Consider the following 16484-nt stretch of genomic DNA (forward strand, 5'->3'; position numbering starts at 1 on the left):
TGTTGATGTACTCAATATGCAAACAATGGTGCACTTAAAGAAAAAAAGTTTGAAAGCGTCACATAAAAAACAAAAGAGCAAACTTCAGTCGCTCAAGTGTAGAGGAGCAGGAGTTTTTGAGGTGTGATATAAAGCCTTTATTAATTACATGACTTGTTCATGACATTTACACAAAAATAGGTCTAATAGACTCTCTGAACACAAATCTGTAATTTAATAAAGCTAAATGTAGACTGCACAATGGCAAATCAATTTAAGGAGGTTAAACTGGCTGAAAACTCTTGGTGTACACTCCCTCCAGAGAGGTATTTTCATTTCAAACCCTGATGAAGACCTGTCATGGTTGAAACCAGTCACTACTGAATGGTAATGAAACAGCAATTTAACTAACAAAGTCATCTTAACCAAAAGTCCACATACAGTTGCTCCCCTCTGAGCAACTGCCTGAAGTTTACACGTCTTTGAATAATAAGTATGTTGCTGTTTGCAGTGTTAAAAGTGTTAAAATGTTCTCAATTGGGAAAATGGGGATTCTTGCAGAGCAGGCACAATGTAACTCATCCTATCATTGATCCATCTCAGAATTAACGTTGTCTCAGAAATGCATGCAAATACTGCCCTGACAGGGGCTTACCCTGGGGTAGTCAGGCTAATAGAAGTGTCTCAACGCACTACTCGTTAACATTCTCAGGAGTAGTGTAAACAGCAACTTAAATGGGATTTTAGAATGCTAATTGCAAGGATCTTTCTAGCAATGAGCCGATATGTTGCTTGATGTTTTACCAGTGTAAATAGTGCCTAAGGCTGGACAGTTTGCACATTTTTCATCAGTCCTTGTGGTAGAAGGATATAAAAGGCTGATTTTAATTATTTCATTTTCTATGCCTCAAGTAGCCACCAGATAGTGTAATAAATCAATAGCATTTCCATGAATACTAATTGTGGTTGCAGGGATAGCTGGTGTAGCCAAACTTGATCAGGTTTGCAAAACCAGCCAGCCGAGGCCTCTGCCTCTTCTGCCATGCCCCACAGAGGCTGACTGCTGCCTCTTTGAAGTTGAGGTGCGAAATCAATTGAACACGTCTGGGAATAAATGAACTTGTTTGGAGCTTAATTTCCAACGGCTGAAGGCTTTCTACCAAGTTATTTATGAGAACAGGTGCCATTCTCTTTCCACCTTTTAAGGATATATATTTCAAGGCTGGGCATTGGATGAATCCCTTGGCCTCTCTAGAATCAAGAAATCTCCAACTAAATGAGTGAAGCTGTGTGTGTGTGTGTTTGTCTTTTCATCAGGCCAGATATTCTACACTTTGACAAGGAATCAAACGCAAAATAGAGATGTTATTCTCAGGAGCAGGTCAGGTGCTTCTAGTGCAGACTCCACCAGACTTAATTTGACACTGTGTGCTCAGGTTAACTGGCCTGCTCTGTCCACTTTGGTCCTACCTACTATGATCATTTCTACCTATACCTCCACCCCAGGTGTTCATCATCATTTTTTTGCTGCTATATGTTGAGGAATTTCAATTTACAGTACCAGAAATAGTTCTTAACAGTCCTTTTAAGGTTACCAGTCAATTAAGCAAACTGCTTTGGACTTTTAAAATAATTTAAAATGAAAGTACATACTCTTGTCTCAGAGCAATTTTTAAATTGCTTTGAATGGTCTTAGTCTTCACCAAGCACTCATCTATACTTGTTATGCCATCTATGCTTGTTTTAGCCTTGCTATGGTTTCTGATCAAAGCAAGACGTCTACTGGATTGCTGCCCTTGGAGCACTCACAGTGAATTCTGATTTTAAAGTTCAGTATTAAAATATTAAATAACTCTAACCTTTTTCATTATTGCCCAGTGTACTTGTCTCTGAAAAAGAAAGTGCATTCATTGCGTAACATTAACATGAAATTAAAATACATATGGATAGTGCACGTATTAATTTATTCAAGCATTTATCCTTGTATGCATATGGCTTTATAAACATCTGGAAAATAAAATCTACACTTAGAAACAAAGATTTAAATATAAATATGCCATATTTGTCAATTGTGGGCCTCATTGTAGCAATGTTAACCAAAATGTTAAATATTTGAATTTAATAAATTATTCATGATAACAACTCACACTGTAATGTTTACATTAGTTATTTTTATCACCAAAGGTGAGGTGTGTCACCTTGTTTACCTCGCTGCACTTGTTAGTGCATTTTCAGACTTCTTTACCATGCCAAGAAAACTCTTTTATTAGACCATAATTACCTCCATGCTTCCAGACTTCCTTCTCTAACGTTAGACTATCGACACTCTTCTCTCACCACCTCAAAAGAGTTGATAATAGACCACTGTTCTTTGACTAGAAAAAGGCAAATGAAACAGCAGCCCGAGAAAAGAGAAATAAAAAAGTAACTTGATTAGGGGAAAAAGGAATCAGTAAGACGGAAGAAAGTCTAAGCTCTTTAACTGGTGCTCCTTTGCATATAAATGAGAGATTAGGCAGAAACTATATCTTACTGCCCGTTAGAATACATATGCCTAATTACAATATATTCATAAAGTGAGAGTGTAATTTCCACAAAGGAGATTACAAACGAAGCACAAGGTCAGGAAAAGCCCTTTCTGTTCTCCGCATATCATTAGGATGATGATGCTGATGCTGCACAGAAAATGACTCATGCTCATTGGTTCTCCGCAGAGATTAAGTTTTTTTTTTTCCAGACTAAGTATAAAGATAGGATAAAGGGAAGACGGGTGAGTATTAATGAGTTATACCTTAATAATGTTAATGAAAACATGCAAAGAAGGGACACATTTCATTTGAACTTTGTAAACCCATTCCTGTTTGAGCAGCAACTGATGGTTAACCTCGATTTATCTGAATTATATCATCTTACAGTTTAGGAAAATCAACTGTTATGGTAGGCTAATGTTGATTCTCCCAGTCCTTCCAGACTTATTCCTACCTTTGATTTTGAAAGCGGAAATGATATCCAACCTCCACTCATTTCCTCCACTCTGCGTTATAAAACAAACCCTCAAATTAAATGTCCTTTGAGGACTAAGAAAAAACGAAGCCAGTGGCTGCAGATGTTTAGATAACATGTCTCTGGTGCATGTGTTCTTACAAGGATGATCAGGCTCCTAATCAAGTCCCAGCATGCTCCACTTTTCTGTGTGTGTACAAAAGGCTGAATGCAGAAGATTTACAGGCTGAAGCAGTGGCCTTAAAAATGTGGGTTTTGACCCACCGATGAATTTTGGGAGACTTTGAATGAGTCCCTAACCGGTCACCAATAAAATCATTGTCAACTATAGACCATCTGTCACTAATATAGCTTCCCTGCAATCCCCCTTGTTGCCCTTAAATTCAGGAGTTGTTTGTTAAGGAAGATTTCCCTTAATTCTTCAAGCTCTGCGATCGACAAGAGGATAAATTCACACTGCCAAAGCTTCTGAGAAAGCTTCACTGCTGCACCACATTAGCAGTAATGGTCATAAAATTTTAACGTTTATAGAAAAAAGCATGAGGAGCCTTGTACTGAGGGTAAAATTATATCAACACCCCTGCAATATGTGTTACCCATCATTAGTTTAACCTTGGGTCACAACAGTAGAGCGCTGATAAAGAAATGCACCACACAAATATCTTGCTGTTCAAAGGGACAAATCAATAGCTTGATGTGCATTGTCAGTGAGATGCAGAAATAAGAGATGAGATCTCATTGCCTGCTTTTCATTCAAGTTGGTAATGTTGTATTTGAGCACAAACTCTGAGTAAGTACCTTCTATTGCAGTTCTCTTTATATCTGTGCAGGTGTGTGTATGCATGTGCGTCTTTGTGTGTGTTTGAGTGCGTGAGAGATGTTGACTGATGGGTCGAAATATGTCATAAATGAGCTTTATGCACAAACTGTGAGTTTTTCGGTATTGTTTTAAGACAAATATTTATGTACTCAGATCAACAATTTCGGTTGTCATCGCAGGGTCTGGACGTTATTAAAATTAACGCTTTTTTTTTTTTTTTTTTTGCCTTTTGATGCAAGAAAAGCTGAGCTTGGATAAATTCAGAAAAACTTGAGCAAAGTGTGATGTGTGAAGTGCAGGCGCTGGTCTGCAAAGCAGAAAGGTACATGCAGCACAATTGAAAAAAAATTGGACTCGATCTGAGATAAACTCTGCCAAGTGAAGAAAGTGAGTCACCTTTCCTTTCCTGTGGTTCTATTTCATTCGTAACAGCAAAAAGACATGCATTAATACTCAAAAAAAAAAAAAAAAAAAAATCACATTACATCCTGTCATCTGAGAAGAAAGAGACACTTGCTCATTAATTTAGCTTGTTAAGACTGTAATGGATATTTCCCACCCTAAAGTTAAATGGAGAGGCGTGATAAACAGTAGTTCTTAGTAGTGTAAGCACAAAACAAACTACATGGCAAGACTAGATCTGTATGTAACACATGCACACACATAAACTGCATTGACAGTAACTTTACAGTAATCAATCCTACGATTCATTCATTCATGTATTGCATCTTGATTTATCAATCTACTCCATATCAGATGTCCCTGAGGAAGTTACTGGAAATTCCTTGTCCAATTATAAGCATGTGAATGACTAAAAGCTCTTATTTCTGGTAATGCTCAACCGCAGTCTTTTCATTAGAATTTTAATGGAAACTGCTTATCTCACTGCCGTCTTTCAGGTGTTCAAAAGACCTTACGTTAAGTAAAATAATCCCCAAAGCCAGCACAATTACAGCTAATTCCATTTTAATTCAGTCAGAAGGTGACGTGACAGGGAGCATTTCAAATGTCGGTAGGTGGTAAAAAATGAAATTTTGGTTTCAATTATGGGGACTGAGTCTGAGGGGGAAATCTTGATTAAAGCTCTATAGCTCATAAAGGAGCATATACCATCATAGATTCTCATTCAGTGGTGCTGTTGCAACAATAACTTGTGGATCGCTCGCTGTGTGATATTATTGTTTAAAGTTCAACAACAGTTCATTTTAGATGAGAAAGCTGTCTTCATACAGCAAACAATACATGCAAAATTGTGCAACTTTTCTTGTATCGTGACCTCTTTTCACTTCCCCATCACTGATCTTTCTTCTAACTCATGGGTCATTTGCTTTTACAGCAGTTTTCATTCTATTACATCACTCTTTCATGAACATGGGCCAAATTTAAAAGAAGCAATTTGACAACATCATGTTGGAGCTGCTGTATTAAAACAAAAATGATAAAAATATGTCTAAAAATTCACTTTTGCAGCGAGTCTGATACACAACTTTCTACTACAAGAATACAGATATACTTTTTTATTGTTCTGTTATTGACAATATTCAAGGGTGTGTCCCTGTGACTGACTGCAGTACTGGATCTCTTAAGATCACGGACACCAGTAAATCATTTAATCATTCATCATCATACAGTACTTATACTGAAAGCATAATTACTTCTTTCTGGAAAACGGTCCAGATGTGGCACACCTCCACAACACATACATATATGAATAAAAATTCCTGAATTCCTAAATTACTGAAATGTATCTGTAGTAAATGAACATATGTGCAACTTGCATGCACAAAGACTGAGCAGAAATCTTTCAAAAATGCTTGACCACTCATGCATATGGCATGAGGTGAACTTTGTTAAAAGTGTTTAGGGCTGCATGTTCATTTCACTAAAGGAAGTTGTGATTTTATAATTATGCTGTAATGGTAATAAAAAAAACACCTACACATGACGTCATGTTCTCTGTTATATATTGCCTTACTTGCCTGTCACCCATTTTACTTCCAGATGCAAATAAGTTTGGCAAAATGTCCTCACTGAAATGAAAGCACCCTGCATGTAAACATGTTAATGAAAGTTGTCCATCATTACAATGAAGTTAAATAGCTATTATCCATAAGTTGCTGCCGTTAACTTACTAATCTAACTTCCGAATAAAAATTGTACCGTTTAGTTTACGTCCTAGTGGAAAGATCGCCTTCTTTGTGAGTGCAGTCTACTAAACAACCCAACTTATTATACATTCAATAAAAACCAATTCTTTTCAATTTAGAATCATGGTATTGAAAAGTTGTGTTTGGTGATAGCTTTGTTTCAGTAAGATCACACTGATCAAACCAACGGACTACAGGAACACATTGTTCTTCACAAGTACAGAGAGTACGGTCTTAGTCATTACAAGGAACCACAGAAAAGGCAATAACAGGCGAGAAACAAACTGGTCGACAACCTCTTCCAACACACTGTATTTAAAGACAGCTGGTGTTGACAAGAATCCTTTTGAGATTGCTTTGGTGGACAGGTATGAGTCGGCTGTGCCGGTGCCTGAGTTTCACCTTTCCTGTGTACAGATTTACTACAGACTACAGAGGTTAATCAACAATCCCTCTCTGCTCTCTCTCTTTCATCTCAGCCCTCTGTTCACAGCTCAGGCCTCATCTGGAGGGAATATTGGCAGAGTGTTTGTTCCTTGATTGGCTTTGGGGGAGCGATCCATACAGATGTGTCTGTTGTGCCCATGTGGATCAGATTCCTGGAAGGGCCAAGACAGACTGAAGCCATCAGATCTCTCTCTAAATGGCCTTTGGGTCCAGGGAATGACTCTCCCAAAAGTAGATCGGTCATTGATCGTCACCAAGGCATTAACCCTTGATGAAACTGCCTGTGCTTTCCATCAACGGTTTCATGAACTGTCCAGTTTTAATATTTTTCTTCCTCTTGATGTAGCTAAGGCAGTAGTATTCTTAACAGCCATGCCTGCAAGATAGGGTAAGAATACATCACATGCAGTGTTGTACACACAATAAATATATTACTTTGCATTTGAACAGTACATGCAAATACACAGTGATATTCAGATGTGCTGATGATCTTTTAGCATGTAAGAGCAGTGTATAGCAGCACCTTTCTAGGACTGTGTGGTACCAGTGTACCAAGTTGTGATGTAAAATGGTAAAATAACACAAATATAAAAAATATCAAGGTTTAGGTTTTTTTTCTGAAATTCACAGCCTCAGTGTGCTCTCTGAAATGACATGAATAATTTTGTCTTTGGTGTTTGTGACCAAAGATTCCCTAACAGTTTTAAATAGGCTCAATAATCCAGACACAAAGTATATTCAGAATTATGATCGGTGCATTTTTTAAATAACTTCAATGGAGATGAATCATTTCACTGGTTGTCTGTGTAAAGAGGCCAATGTCACAGTGGTAGAAGCTACATTTGGTGTTCAACCATGAGCAGCAGTTTGGATGAACTGGAAATGAGCCATAGAAACTTGGCTGGGGCTTTTAAACAAAGCATTGCAGTAGTCCAGGCGTGACAATATAACAGCATGAATAATTTTCTCTCTTCTTGAAATGACAGGGAAGGCTTCATTTTGGCAATGTTTCTCCGTTGAATAAAAAAAAGAGCATTTGTTTTCAACTGACACTTGGTATGGAGACTGTAATTTCATTTGATTTTAAAAATCATGAAATGATGCCAAATCCTTACCATCCATTGATAAAATAAGTGGCCTGATTGTCAATTGTCATTTTTTATTGTAGCAATTGCAAGTACAGGTGGCCTGATGTTGATTTTGAAATAATAAATAACAAACAGTGATGAGATGGCCACTCACGGGTAGTATCTCTATCATTGTGTCTGTAGCACTCATCCGTCGGCTGCATCCTCTTCCTGCATCTATTACAAGACCTTCCTCCATGCTTCCCCCTTGTGCTCCTCTTGTCGAATGGTCTTCTTCTATATCTGGGGGCAAGTCCTCAAACACGCCACTGGCACGTCACCACCTCCAGTCTGACAGGGACTGGGTTTGAACCCTGAATCTGATTGTATTTCAAGTCTCGTAGGCAGAAGAAAAACAACCAAAATACATGCAAATGCCAAACTGAAAATACATAGAAAGAGAATAAAACATACTACACACTAAATAACTGAAGTATGAAAATACAACACAAATCACAGCAAACTATGACATGACTAAACACACAAAAATGTCATCCTAGTGTGACGTGTAATTAGCCAAACTCATAGACACCATTCACCCAGACAGAAAAGATGCAAAGAAAGGAAGTAATTGGAAACAACATCTAATGTAAGAGTAATTATGATATTTAATACAATTTAAAGTCACCAGTGAACGTAATATGCATGTGTTTGGAATGTGGGAAGAAACCTCTTATTACCCAGAGGAAACTGACACAGGCATAGTGAGAACATGCATATTCGAGACAGGCAACAGTGTTAACAACTGAGTCACCTGAGTGCCTTTATATTAGCACAGGAAGAAACACACACAGAGATGGCAAATCTAAGCCCAGACTTCTCATCTCTCTGAGTCCACAGGGCCAGGCAGGTGTTGCTGAAGACAGTTGGTTTAGTGGAAGAAGAAGTCTTAAACTCTGAAAAAGAAGAGTTTTATAACATTTTTAAAGAGAACTTATTGGCCTTGAAAACACTTTATCTGCGTAGTCTAGTGGCGTAGGAGTAGTGTCAGTTGTCCATCAGGAGTAATAGTAGGAGGAAGTAGTGTGTTGCGGTTCTAGAGTCAAAGTCCAAAGAAATAGAAGGATTTTGGCTAGTTTATGTATTTCTGTCCATTTCTAATTGACTATTTCTATCCAAAATTTAAGTGAAGGTTGGGTACTATAAGTTGAATTCTTTTATGTACTCTTTTAAGTCTTTTAAGGTCAGCATTTCACACAGTTGATTATTCTATACATCTGGATCACCTTGAAATGTGGGTTGGCATCGGGGATGATTGGTTCAAATCCCATTTACTAAACAGAACTTTCTTGGTATTGGACAGTGAATCCTCTTCTTCTGTAGCCCATCTGACATGTGGTGTTCCCCAAAGCTCCATCCTCGACCCCCAGTTATTTTATGTATACATGCTGCGATATCGTACATAAACACAAAAATTCAGTACCATTGTTTGACTTACAGTCAAACTTATGCAGAGGACACACAAATTTCTGTCCCATGAAAAACCTGTGGAGACGGTGATTTTCATCAGTTACCTTTTGTATCAGAAATGAAGTGCTGATTGTCCCAAAACTTTATCCAGCTCAATGAAAATACATCTGAAATCCTTATGTTTGGTCCTCCAATGTCTATCCCAAATTAACAAAAAAAAACCATCTTGGCTCCCTGTCTGCAAATGTCAACCTGTATCCAGAAACCTGGGTGTAATATTTGACTCTGACCTTTAATTTGAAAAACAACATACAATGAAATACAACTCTATAAAATACAGCCACTCAGCCTTTAACAAATACTAGGAGAAATTTTACATATCAGATTTGTTTTAGCCTCTCTAAACTATTATTATTGTTATTATTACTATAATTATTACTAATAATATTAGAAGTTGTAGTTGTGGTAGTAGTTGTAGTAGTCTTTTATTCATTATTGTTGGGTATTTTTTTTATTATTATTATTATTTTCATTAGCCCCCTTGTCTCATGTCATCCCGAAATGTTTTAATCCTGATTGAACCATGTGAAGCACCTTGTAACTATATGAAAACTGGGATTATTATTGTTATTAAGTAGTACTTGTAATACTAGTAATATTAGTATTCATGACTTTTGTGCTTTTCACTTCAACATCATCAAGTTGACATTTGTGCTTGTGATTAATATGTCTCTTTTGCGTTTTGTGTATAGCACCATCATAAAGTCAAAATTTAAAGTTGTCTGTTACCAGGGCCATTTCCAATAACCTCAGCTGTTTGAAATGTTACCATGCTCACACGCTAATCTCAAATGGTAAATATCACACCTGATTTACATCAATATAATGATGTTAACATTTAGCTGAAAGCTCCGCTGTGCCCCTGTGCAGCCTCACGGAGCTGCCAGCGAAGCTGTAGACTCCTCGTCTCTTGTTTACATTATTTTCTGAAACAGTGGTTCTTGAAGCTTTTCCTTCAGAAGCCCTCACTATTCACTCAAGTCTTTTGACCTACAGTATTTCACAGTGACCTCAGGGAACGTAATAATTCAAATGATTCAGATTCGTGGTATAAGGTCATAGTAAGAGGAGTTGGCCAAGGTACAATTTCTCCTGTCAGACTCTTAATCTGTCACGGTTACTGCTGTGGGTATTGCATGACAGTACATGCTCTGTCATCATCTTCTCAGCTGACCTTCACGTTTCATTTGGTCAGCCTCCTCTTCCTCAGGGTGTATAATATTAATATATTGTTCTGCTGTTTATTTAAATGGAGACCATTAAGTTCAGAAATTTGGATAAAGATGCACAGGCCTCATCTTCATCTCTCACAGTGTCTGGGAGGCTTACTTTGTGTGCACACCGACATCTCTAAAGGATGTGCTGTCAGGTCTGTACAAGACAATGTACCAATATCTAAACTCTCATTTTCCATTTTGAAACTGATTTCCATGGTGCCGCACATTCATATGGTGTTAAAGGCCAGAACCATCCATGCTTGTTTTTTTCATACTTATTGAGACAGCTGCAATTCTCATTTGATTTATCCAAAATTGGCATACAGTAATAGAAGAACTCTCATGCATGTACATGCTCTCGCTTTATAGAATAAGCTTGTTAAATATCTGCAACTCTGCAATCGTTTGTCCAGCCTGTTGGTTTTCATTTACATGGGTTTATATGTGGGATACACTTTTGCAATATCAACTCCAAGACTGTATATTGTACATGGCAGTAAAATACTACATGTTATCAAACTACAAAAATCTCAAAAACCAGGCATAACTACTTTAACCATTCTCGTGAGAAGCAGTTTCACGTATATCTGAATGTCTGTAAACTGTATCAAGTTGACATCCTATAATTTTCTCTGCTTTACTTAGCTACATTTGTCATACTGTATAACAGTGCTGATATGGATGTACTAGTAAGTGAAGGGGAGATATCTGGTCAAGGAAGACAGCTTGGGTTACATAGCTTCAGGCTGCACAACTCTTACCATCTTTTGACTATGATCTATAGAGAATCTTGGTCTTTTTAAAAACTCCACTGTAACGGTTTTAGATCTTGATGTCCCGCAGAGCTCCTCTTCCAGTGAGCCAAACAGGAATCCCTCCTGGCTGAAGATATTTAGGCTCACAAGGCCACAGGGTCTGTTAGACTGCTTGAGATCCAGCCTGAATTCTCCCACATTCGTCAGATGAATTGAAACTAACTGAAGTCTTGGCGCAGACTAGCATTAATTAGTCCTCTTATTATCTTCAAATATTGCCTTCAAAATATGTAGATGGTGCTGTTTCTGTCTCCTATATCTTTGTGGAGAGTTGTCTCTTCTCCTGTCTGAAGTGCATGCCTTCTCTGTGACTGATTCCCCGCTGAACACTCACTCTGTTCCACTTTGTGCACAGAGGTTTCCCTGAGAAAAATATTCTCAAAGCCATATAAAAATGAAATGCGATTGGGAACCTTTTTTCTTGGTTGTGGCGTGACACTAATTTACTTCCCCTCACACTTCCAAGGCAATTAGCTTTGAAGCTTCTCAGAAACTATTCTTGCCCAAGTCGATAGCTAGCATGGCAAATATGAATTTAAGCAGGTCCATTGGGCGGCAGCTGATAAATATATCAAATGAGGTTAGAGTGAGAAAGAGAAACCTAAAAGAATAAAGAAAATAAAATTACTTCACCAGTTATGTGGGGTGCCTGGCCCTTCATTACTGGCCAGTGGTAGCATGCAAATTTATTGCTGATTGCCTGTGAGTTGATGAGCTCAAGACTGCACTGTTATCCAAACATCTGTGGGAAAATGATGTTGAACACTTGGCAGATGAAACCATGTGATGATTGCTAATTTATCATCATGACAGACACGCTGGGAAGTGCATACAGGTATTAGAGCTGTTGGGACTGGCCTTACATTCGGTGTACTGATAGGTGTTAAAGACCCAGAATAGCCTACTTATATTCTCAATCAGCTCCTCACTGTAAGCTAAGGGATACTACACACACACACACACACACACACACACACACACACACACACACACACACTTTCTGACAAAGTTAGAACAGAGATTGTTGTTGTTTTTGTTTTTTAGTTATTGCTATTTTCTGAGGTCTTATCACTGAAAAGACTCACTTGAAGTAGGGGAGGCTTAAGTCTTGTACTTGTGTACACCAAGATTGCTCCTTGTCTGATCAAACTGTGCACACACTGTCCTGATGAAGCAGGTTAGATTCATTTTTGAGTTCTAATTTTTAATAAATACTGCAAACAAGTTTTTTCTAACTTTAAATATCGCTGGGCTGTGTCCAAAATCAAACTGTATTTAGTATACAGTGCAATATATTTATTGACCGTGTTCAGAGTCATCCACCATGCAGTGCCCTCAAAAATTGCATGAAAATAGTTAGCGTCTATGGGGTTCACACTGCTTTCTGCTATCAAACTATGCAATGCATTAGGTTTCATAGTGTGAAAATTAGGATTCATGCAACTCTATACCCGGCAGTGATGATGCAAGATGACAGTACTTTATAAGTGTCGATTTGTGTCTCACTGGAGTAAATTGCTAAGTGTATGTGATGTAGGGAGTAGTGAATGAGTGAATGATGGAGTGATTTCAGACACAGTTAGAGGATTTGATGAAAATGTGGATGTAACCACCTCTTCAAGTGAAGCACCTCCTGTCCTACCTACAATAAAAGTGTTAATATTGAATCTTTCCCCCAGGATGCCCCTGGTCCCATAGCCTCCCCACAGTTAGTATTCATGCTGTGCCTCCACCTTATCTAAACTGTCTCCTCAACCAGCTCAGTGTAACAGTGCCAGATCACCTTCAAGGTCCAGATCTCTGATCTCTTCACCTTGAATGTGAAATCTTATTATTTCAGCATCTAACCAAAGTTCAAGACCATATAGTAAGTTCTGAAAGAAAACTCACCAATTCACTGAGTGCTTTCATTGAATGGCTCAACACTCTGCTTTTTCATAGTGACCCCCTTCAAGAAGTTTCACTGTCCTAGAATTGCCACCCTTAGGATTTGCACTGTTACTGTAGTGGAGGATTTTTATGCCACAGTGACCCCTGGAGTCATGTTTTTAGGGAGCCTCACGCTTTTGGTAAGGACACAAAATGTAAATTGGAGTAATAACCAGAAGAAATGTCATTCAAGAGGACACACTCTTATATAGGATGTTTTAACAGATGTGTCTTTTTTGGTTCCTAAAATAGCCGAGTCCTCATTTTCAAAGCAAAATATGGTAATAACAGTAAATACTGTGCCCATGTGACGGCGAAGGACATGGGTCTAATTCACTATCAGGTAATTGGAAGGATCTGGCTGTCCTACAAGACAGAAAATGACTCCAAAAATAAGGAAAAGCTAAATTGTATCTCATTAATGTTAGATAGATTTTGGACCAAATTATTCAGGAAAACTGGTTCATGTGTGCATCATCTACACAAAACAGACACAGAACTCCTGAGGTGATCATCTTGTACACAAATTAAGCATACACATAATTAAAACATTTATTGCAGTAGCTGTATACCTGTAGAGTAGTAACAAGGATTAACTGTTTCAGTATCTGTGATGTCAAACACCCTCACAACTGACAACATACTGCGATAAGCAAATCACTCCATCTCACTTAACTTCTTTATATTGTGACATAAACATGAAAGTGCTTTACAAACTGAATGTCTTCTTAATGCACAAATCAACTCTATTCCAACAAAAGAAAGTGACACAAAAATGATCAAGATAATTTTTAAAAGCTATATCTTTTAGCATGCTATTCCATTGTGTAATTTGCCTTCCATGCTGTGGAATAAAACAAACCTTTTCAGACAGTGGAATGACAGATGATCTTTCACGGTTGACCCATTATCTGCACATGCCTTTGTGTTTTTCTTCAGTACCAATGACTTGATTTTGTACTTTAATATCTGGATGATTATGTCTCTAAATTTGGCAAACATTCAATGCATAAGGCATTTGACAGGATACTCTCTGTAGCCGACATGTTCTCGTCATTTAAATAAGCACAATTCAGTGTTTGAGGAAACATCATGAAGGCACAGTGATTAAAGTGTTATCTTAATCTGTTTTTTCTTACGTATGGAAAATCATAGTCAGTGTGGAAATAATATATATATACATATGTCAATAAATTGCAGGTACTACTGAGGGATTGCACTCAGTTAAATCACAATTTGAATAAAATCTATACAATAATAAGATCAACGTTAGATAAAACATTTAGCCATTTACAAATATATTGCTATTTAATTGTACTGAACACTTTCAAAATCAGTTTATAGAGGAGCGCTTTCAGAGCTTTTCATTTTTATAATGCACATATTGAGCACTGACATCCTTCATACAAAATGTTTTGTTGTTTTTTTTTTTAAAAAAAGGTCTGCCTGTGGTTTTGCAGTACTTGAAGAAAATTATCGTGAAATATGGGCAACACTGAGTATATTTCGGGATGAAAACTTGTTTCAAAATCAACCAGAGGGTTTTTAAAGAATTCGGTAGATGTTTGCTTGTTGTACATTATGCCACATTACAGATCTTTGTCCAGTTGATATCCCAAATCCTTATGACAAGCCATTATGATGACAACAGCCAAGAACTGTCCTATTCACTGTGGTTATTACGGGTACATGATAGTGGTTAATAAGTTTTATTTACAAACACACAGACAATGACGGAATAAACAAGTGTCCACTAACAGTGTTATTAGATCAACACTTTCTGAAATGTAATTCCATTTTCTTTGATTGTGTCGATTAATATAGTCCTGAACAACTCAATAACAACCACACCACAAATATTTGTATATACTGGTCAGCCATGGTAGGGTTTTTTTTCTTGTAATTTGTTTTCATTTTCTCCGTTTTACACGTCCTTCCTCCACTTGTCACACCTGAAGTGGACAGATAATGTTGTGTTGAAGAAATCCATGGAGATTCATTAAAAAAGAAGGGGTTTCCGCTAGAGCGATAGTAAGTTTGAATGGTAGAGAACACAGCATAAGCACAAGTTTTGTGGCCTACATAGTACATGTGGCTATCACACTGCAGAAGCGTCAACTTAAGCGGGAAAAGATGAAACACGAAAGAAAACAATAAGGGAGAGGAGCTCAGTTGGGTTGCTTCGTCTGTTTACTGTGTCCAGATGTGAGGACATCTCACAGCAAAGAGGCAAAGTCCGTCTTATAGCTGCTGGTCCTTTGGGCTGTCTGGGCAGGAGGCTGGTTGGCAGGACTTCAGACTCACCAGTGGAATATCAGCCATTCCACTGCCGGTGAAGTGTCCCTCTCCACTCCCAAACTGCTTCCTGTCACCAAAATGCTCTGACCGACCACTCTCATTTTTCCAGGTTCTGGTCAAAGTATGTCCATTGAGAAGTTTGTCCTTGGGACCCCACTCCCTCTGAGACCCGAAACTGGACACGGGGGACTTGGGCTGCTGGTATGTTCCCAATGTCGGGGGCATCCAGCAGTTGTCTGAATGTCCCAGGACTAAGCATTCCTGTGTGCACATCTCTGTTGCTTCCACTAGGCCACGAGGTCCCAGGGGGCCATCTAAAGAAGAAGAAGAAGACAAAAAAAAAATACAAAAATATATTGAGATCAGCAATAATAACTGCATCATTACAAATTTGTTACAGTCTTAAACAGGATGATTATTCAGAATTTTTTTGAAAGAAATATATCTTAGTCCACCAAGTATTAAAATTCATGTCATGTACCTTTAGAGTAAATTTGAGTTGTCCCCTGAGTTCTAAAAAGAAAAAAAAAAAGGCCCAGAAAGAGCCAAAAAAAAAAAAAATTCAGAACTCAGAACGCCCTCAGAACTCACAATGACACAGTGAAAGCCGATCACTGTAGATGCAGTATAAATTACTTCAATGGCGTTGCCAACAAATTGCTTTCCCCAAATAAAAAAATAACCTTGTCTCATAGAAATGATGTTTATACAAACACAGTGTTTTGAATAATACAATTTCATTTGTTTTTCTGAGAATTTCTGATTTTCAAATATCTGCTTCTAGCAGCAAAAGTATCACTAATGTTATGTTTTGTCACTGAAAGCACTTCAGTTAAGGTTCGGGAAAGCTTGTGGTCACAAAACATTCATTGCTGACTTGAAGCACAAGACAGTACATGAATACTTTATGTTTACCACTTTATTAGCTACACTTGTACGCTTATTCTTTGATGCAAGACTCTAATCAGCAAATAACACTGCAGAAATCAACTCATAAAAACATGCAAACATGGTCAGGAGGTTTAGTTGCTGTTCAAGCATCAGAATGGTGAAGAAATGTGATCTGAGTGACTGTCGGATGATTGTTATGGTGTTATGGACATGGGCTGGCAATCATAGGGACTGCTGATCTCCAGGGATTTTCATGCACAACAGTCTCTAGAGTTTATAGAGGATGCTGCAAGAAACAACATCCATTGAGCAGTGGTTCAGTGTGCAAAAACGCCTTGTTA

The 16484-nt window shown here is 37.9% G+C and overlaps 1 protein-coding gene across 6 annotated transcripts in view; it reads right to left on the bottom strand.

The window, feature by feature from the left end:
- Positions 1-13492: 13492 nt before the first annotated feature.
- pcdh9 (protocadherin 9) overlaps positions 13493-16484 on the bottom strand; it is a 197363-nt gene continuing 194371 nt past the window's right edge. For 5 of the 6 annotated variants that reach the window (XM_076730603.1, XM_076730613.1, XM_076730595.1 and 2 more), the window contains one exon: positions 13493-15566. In XM_076730603.1, the coding sequence (XP_076586718.1) occupies positions 15196-15566 (371 nt within the window). In that variant the 3' untranslated portion in view covers positions 13493-15195. The remainder of the gene's footprint in view (positions 15567-16484) is intronic. The other variant, XM_076730622.1, reaches the window with a different exon arrangement.

The sequence above is a fragment of the Chaetodon auriga genome, chromosome 1 (assembly GCF_051107435.1).
Source record: "Chaetodon auriga isolate fChaAug3 chromosome 1, fChaAug3.hap1, whole genome shotgun sequence".
Lineage (NCBI taxonomy): Eukaryota > Metazoa > Chordata > Actinopteri > Chaetodontiformes > Chaetodontidae > Chaetodon > Chaetodon auriga.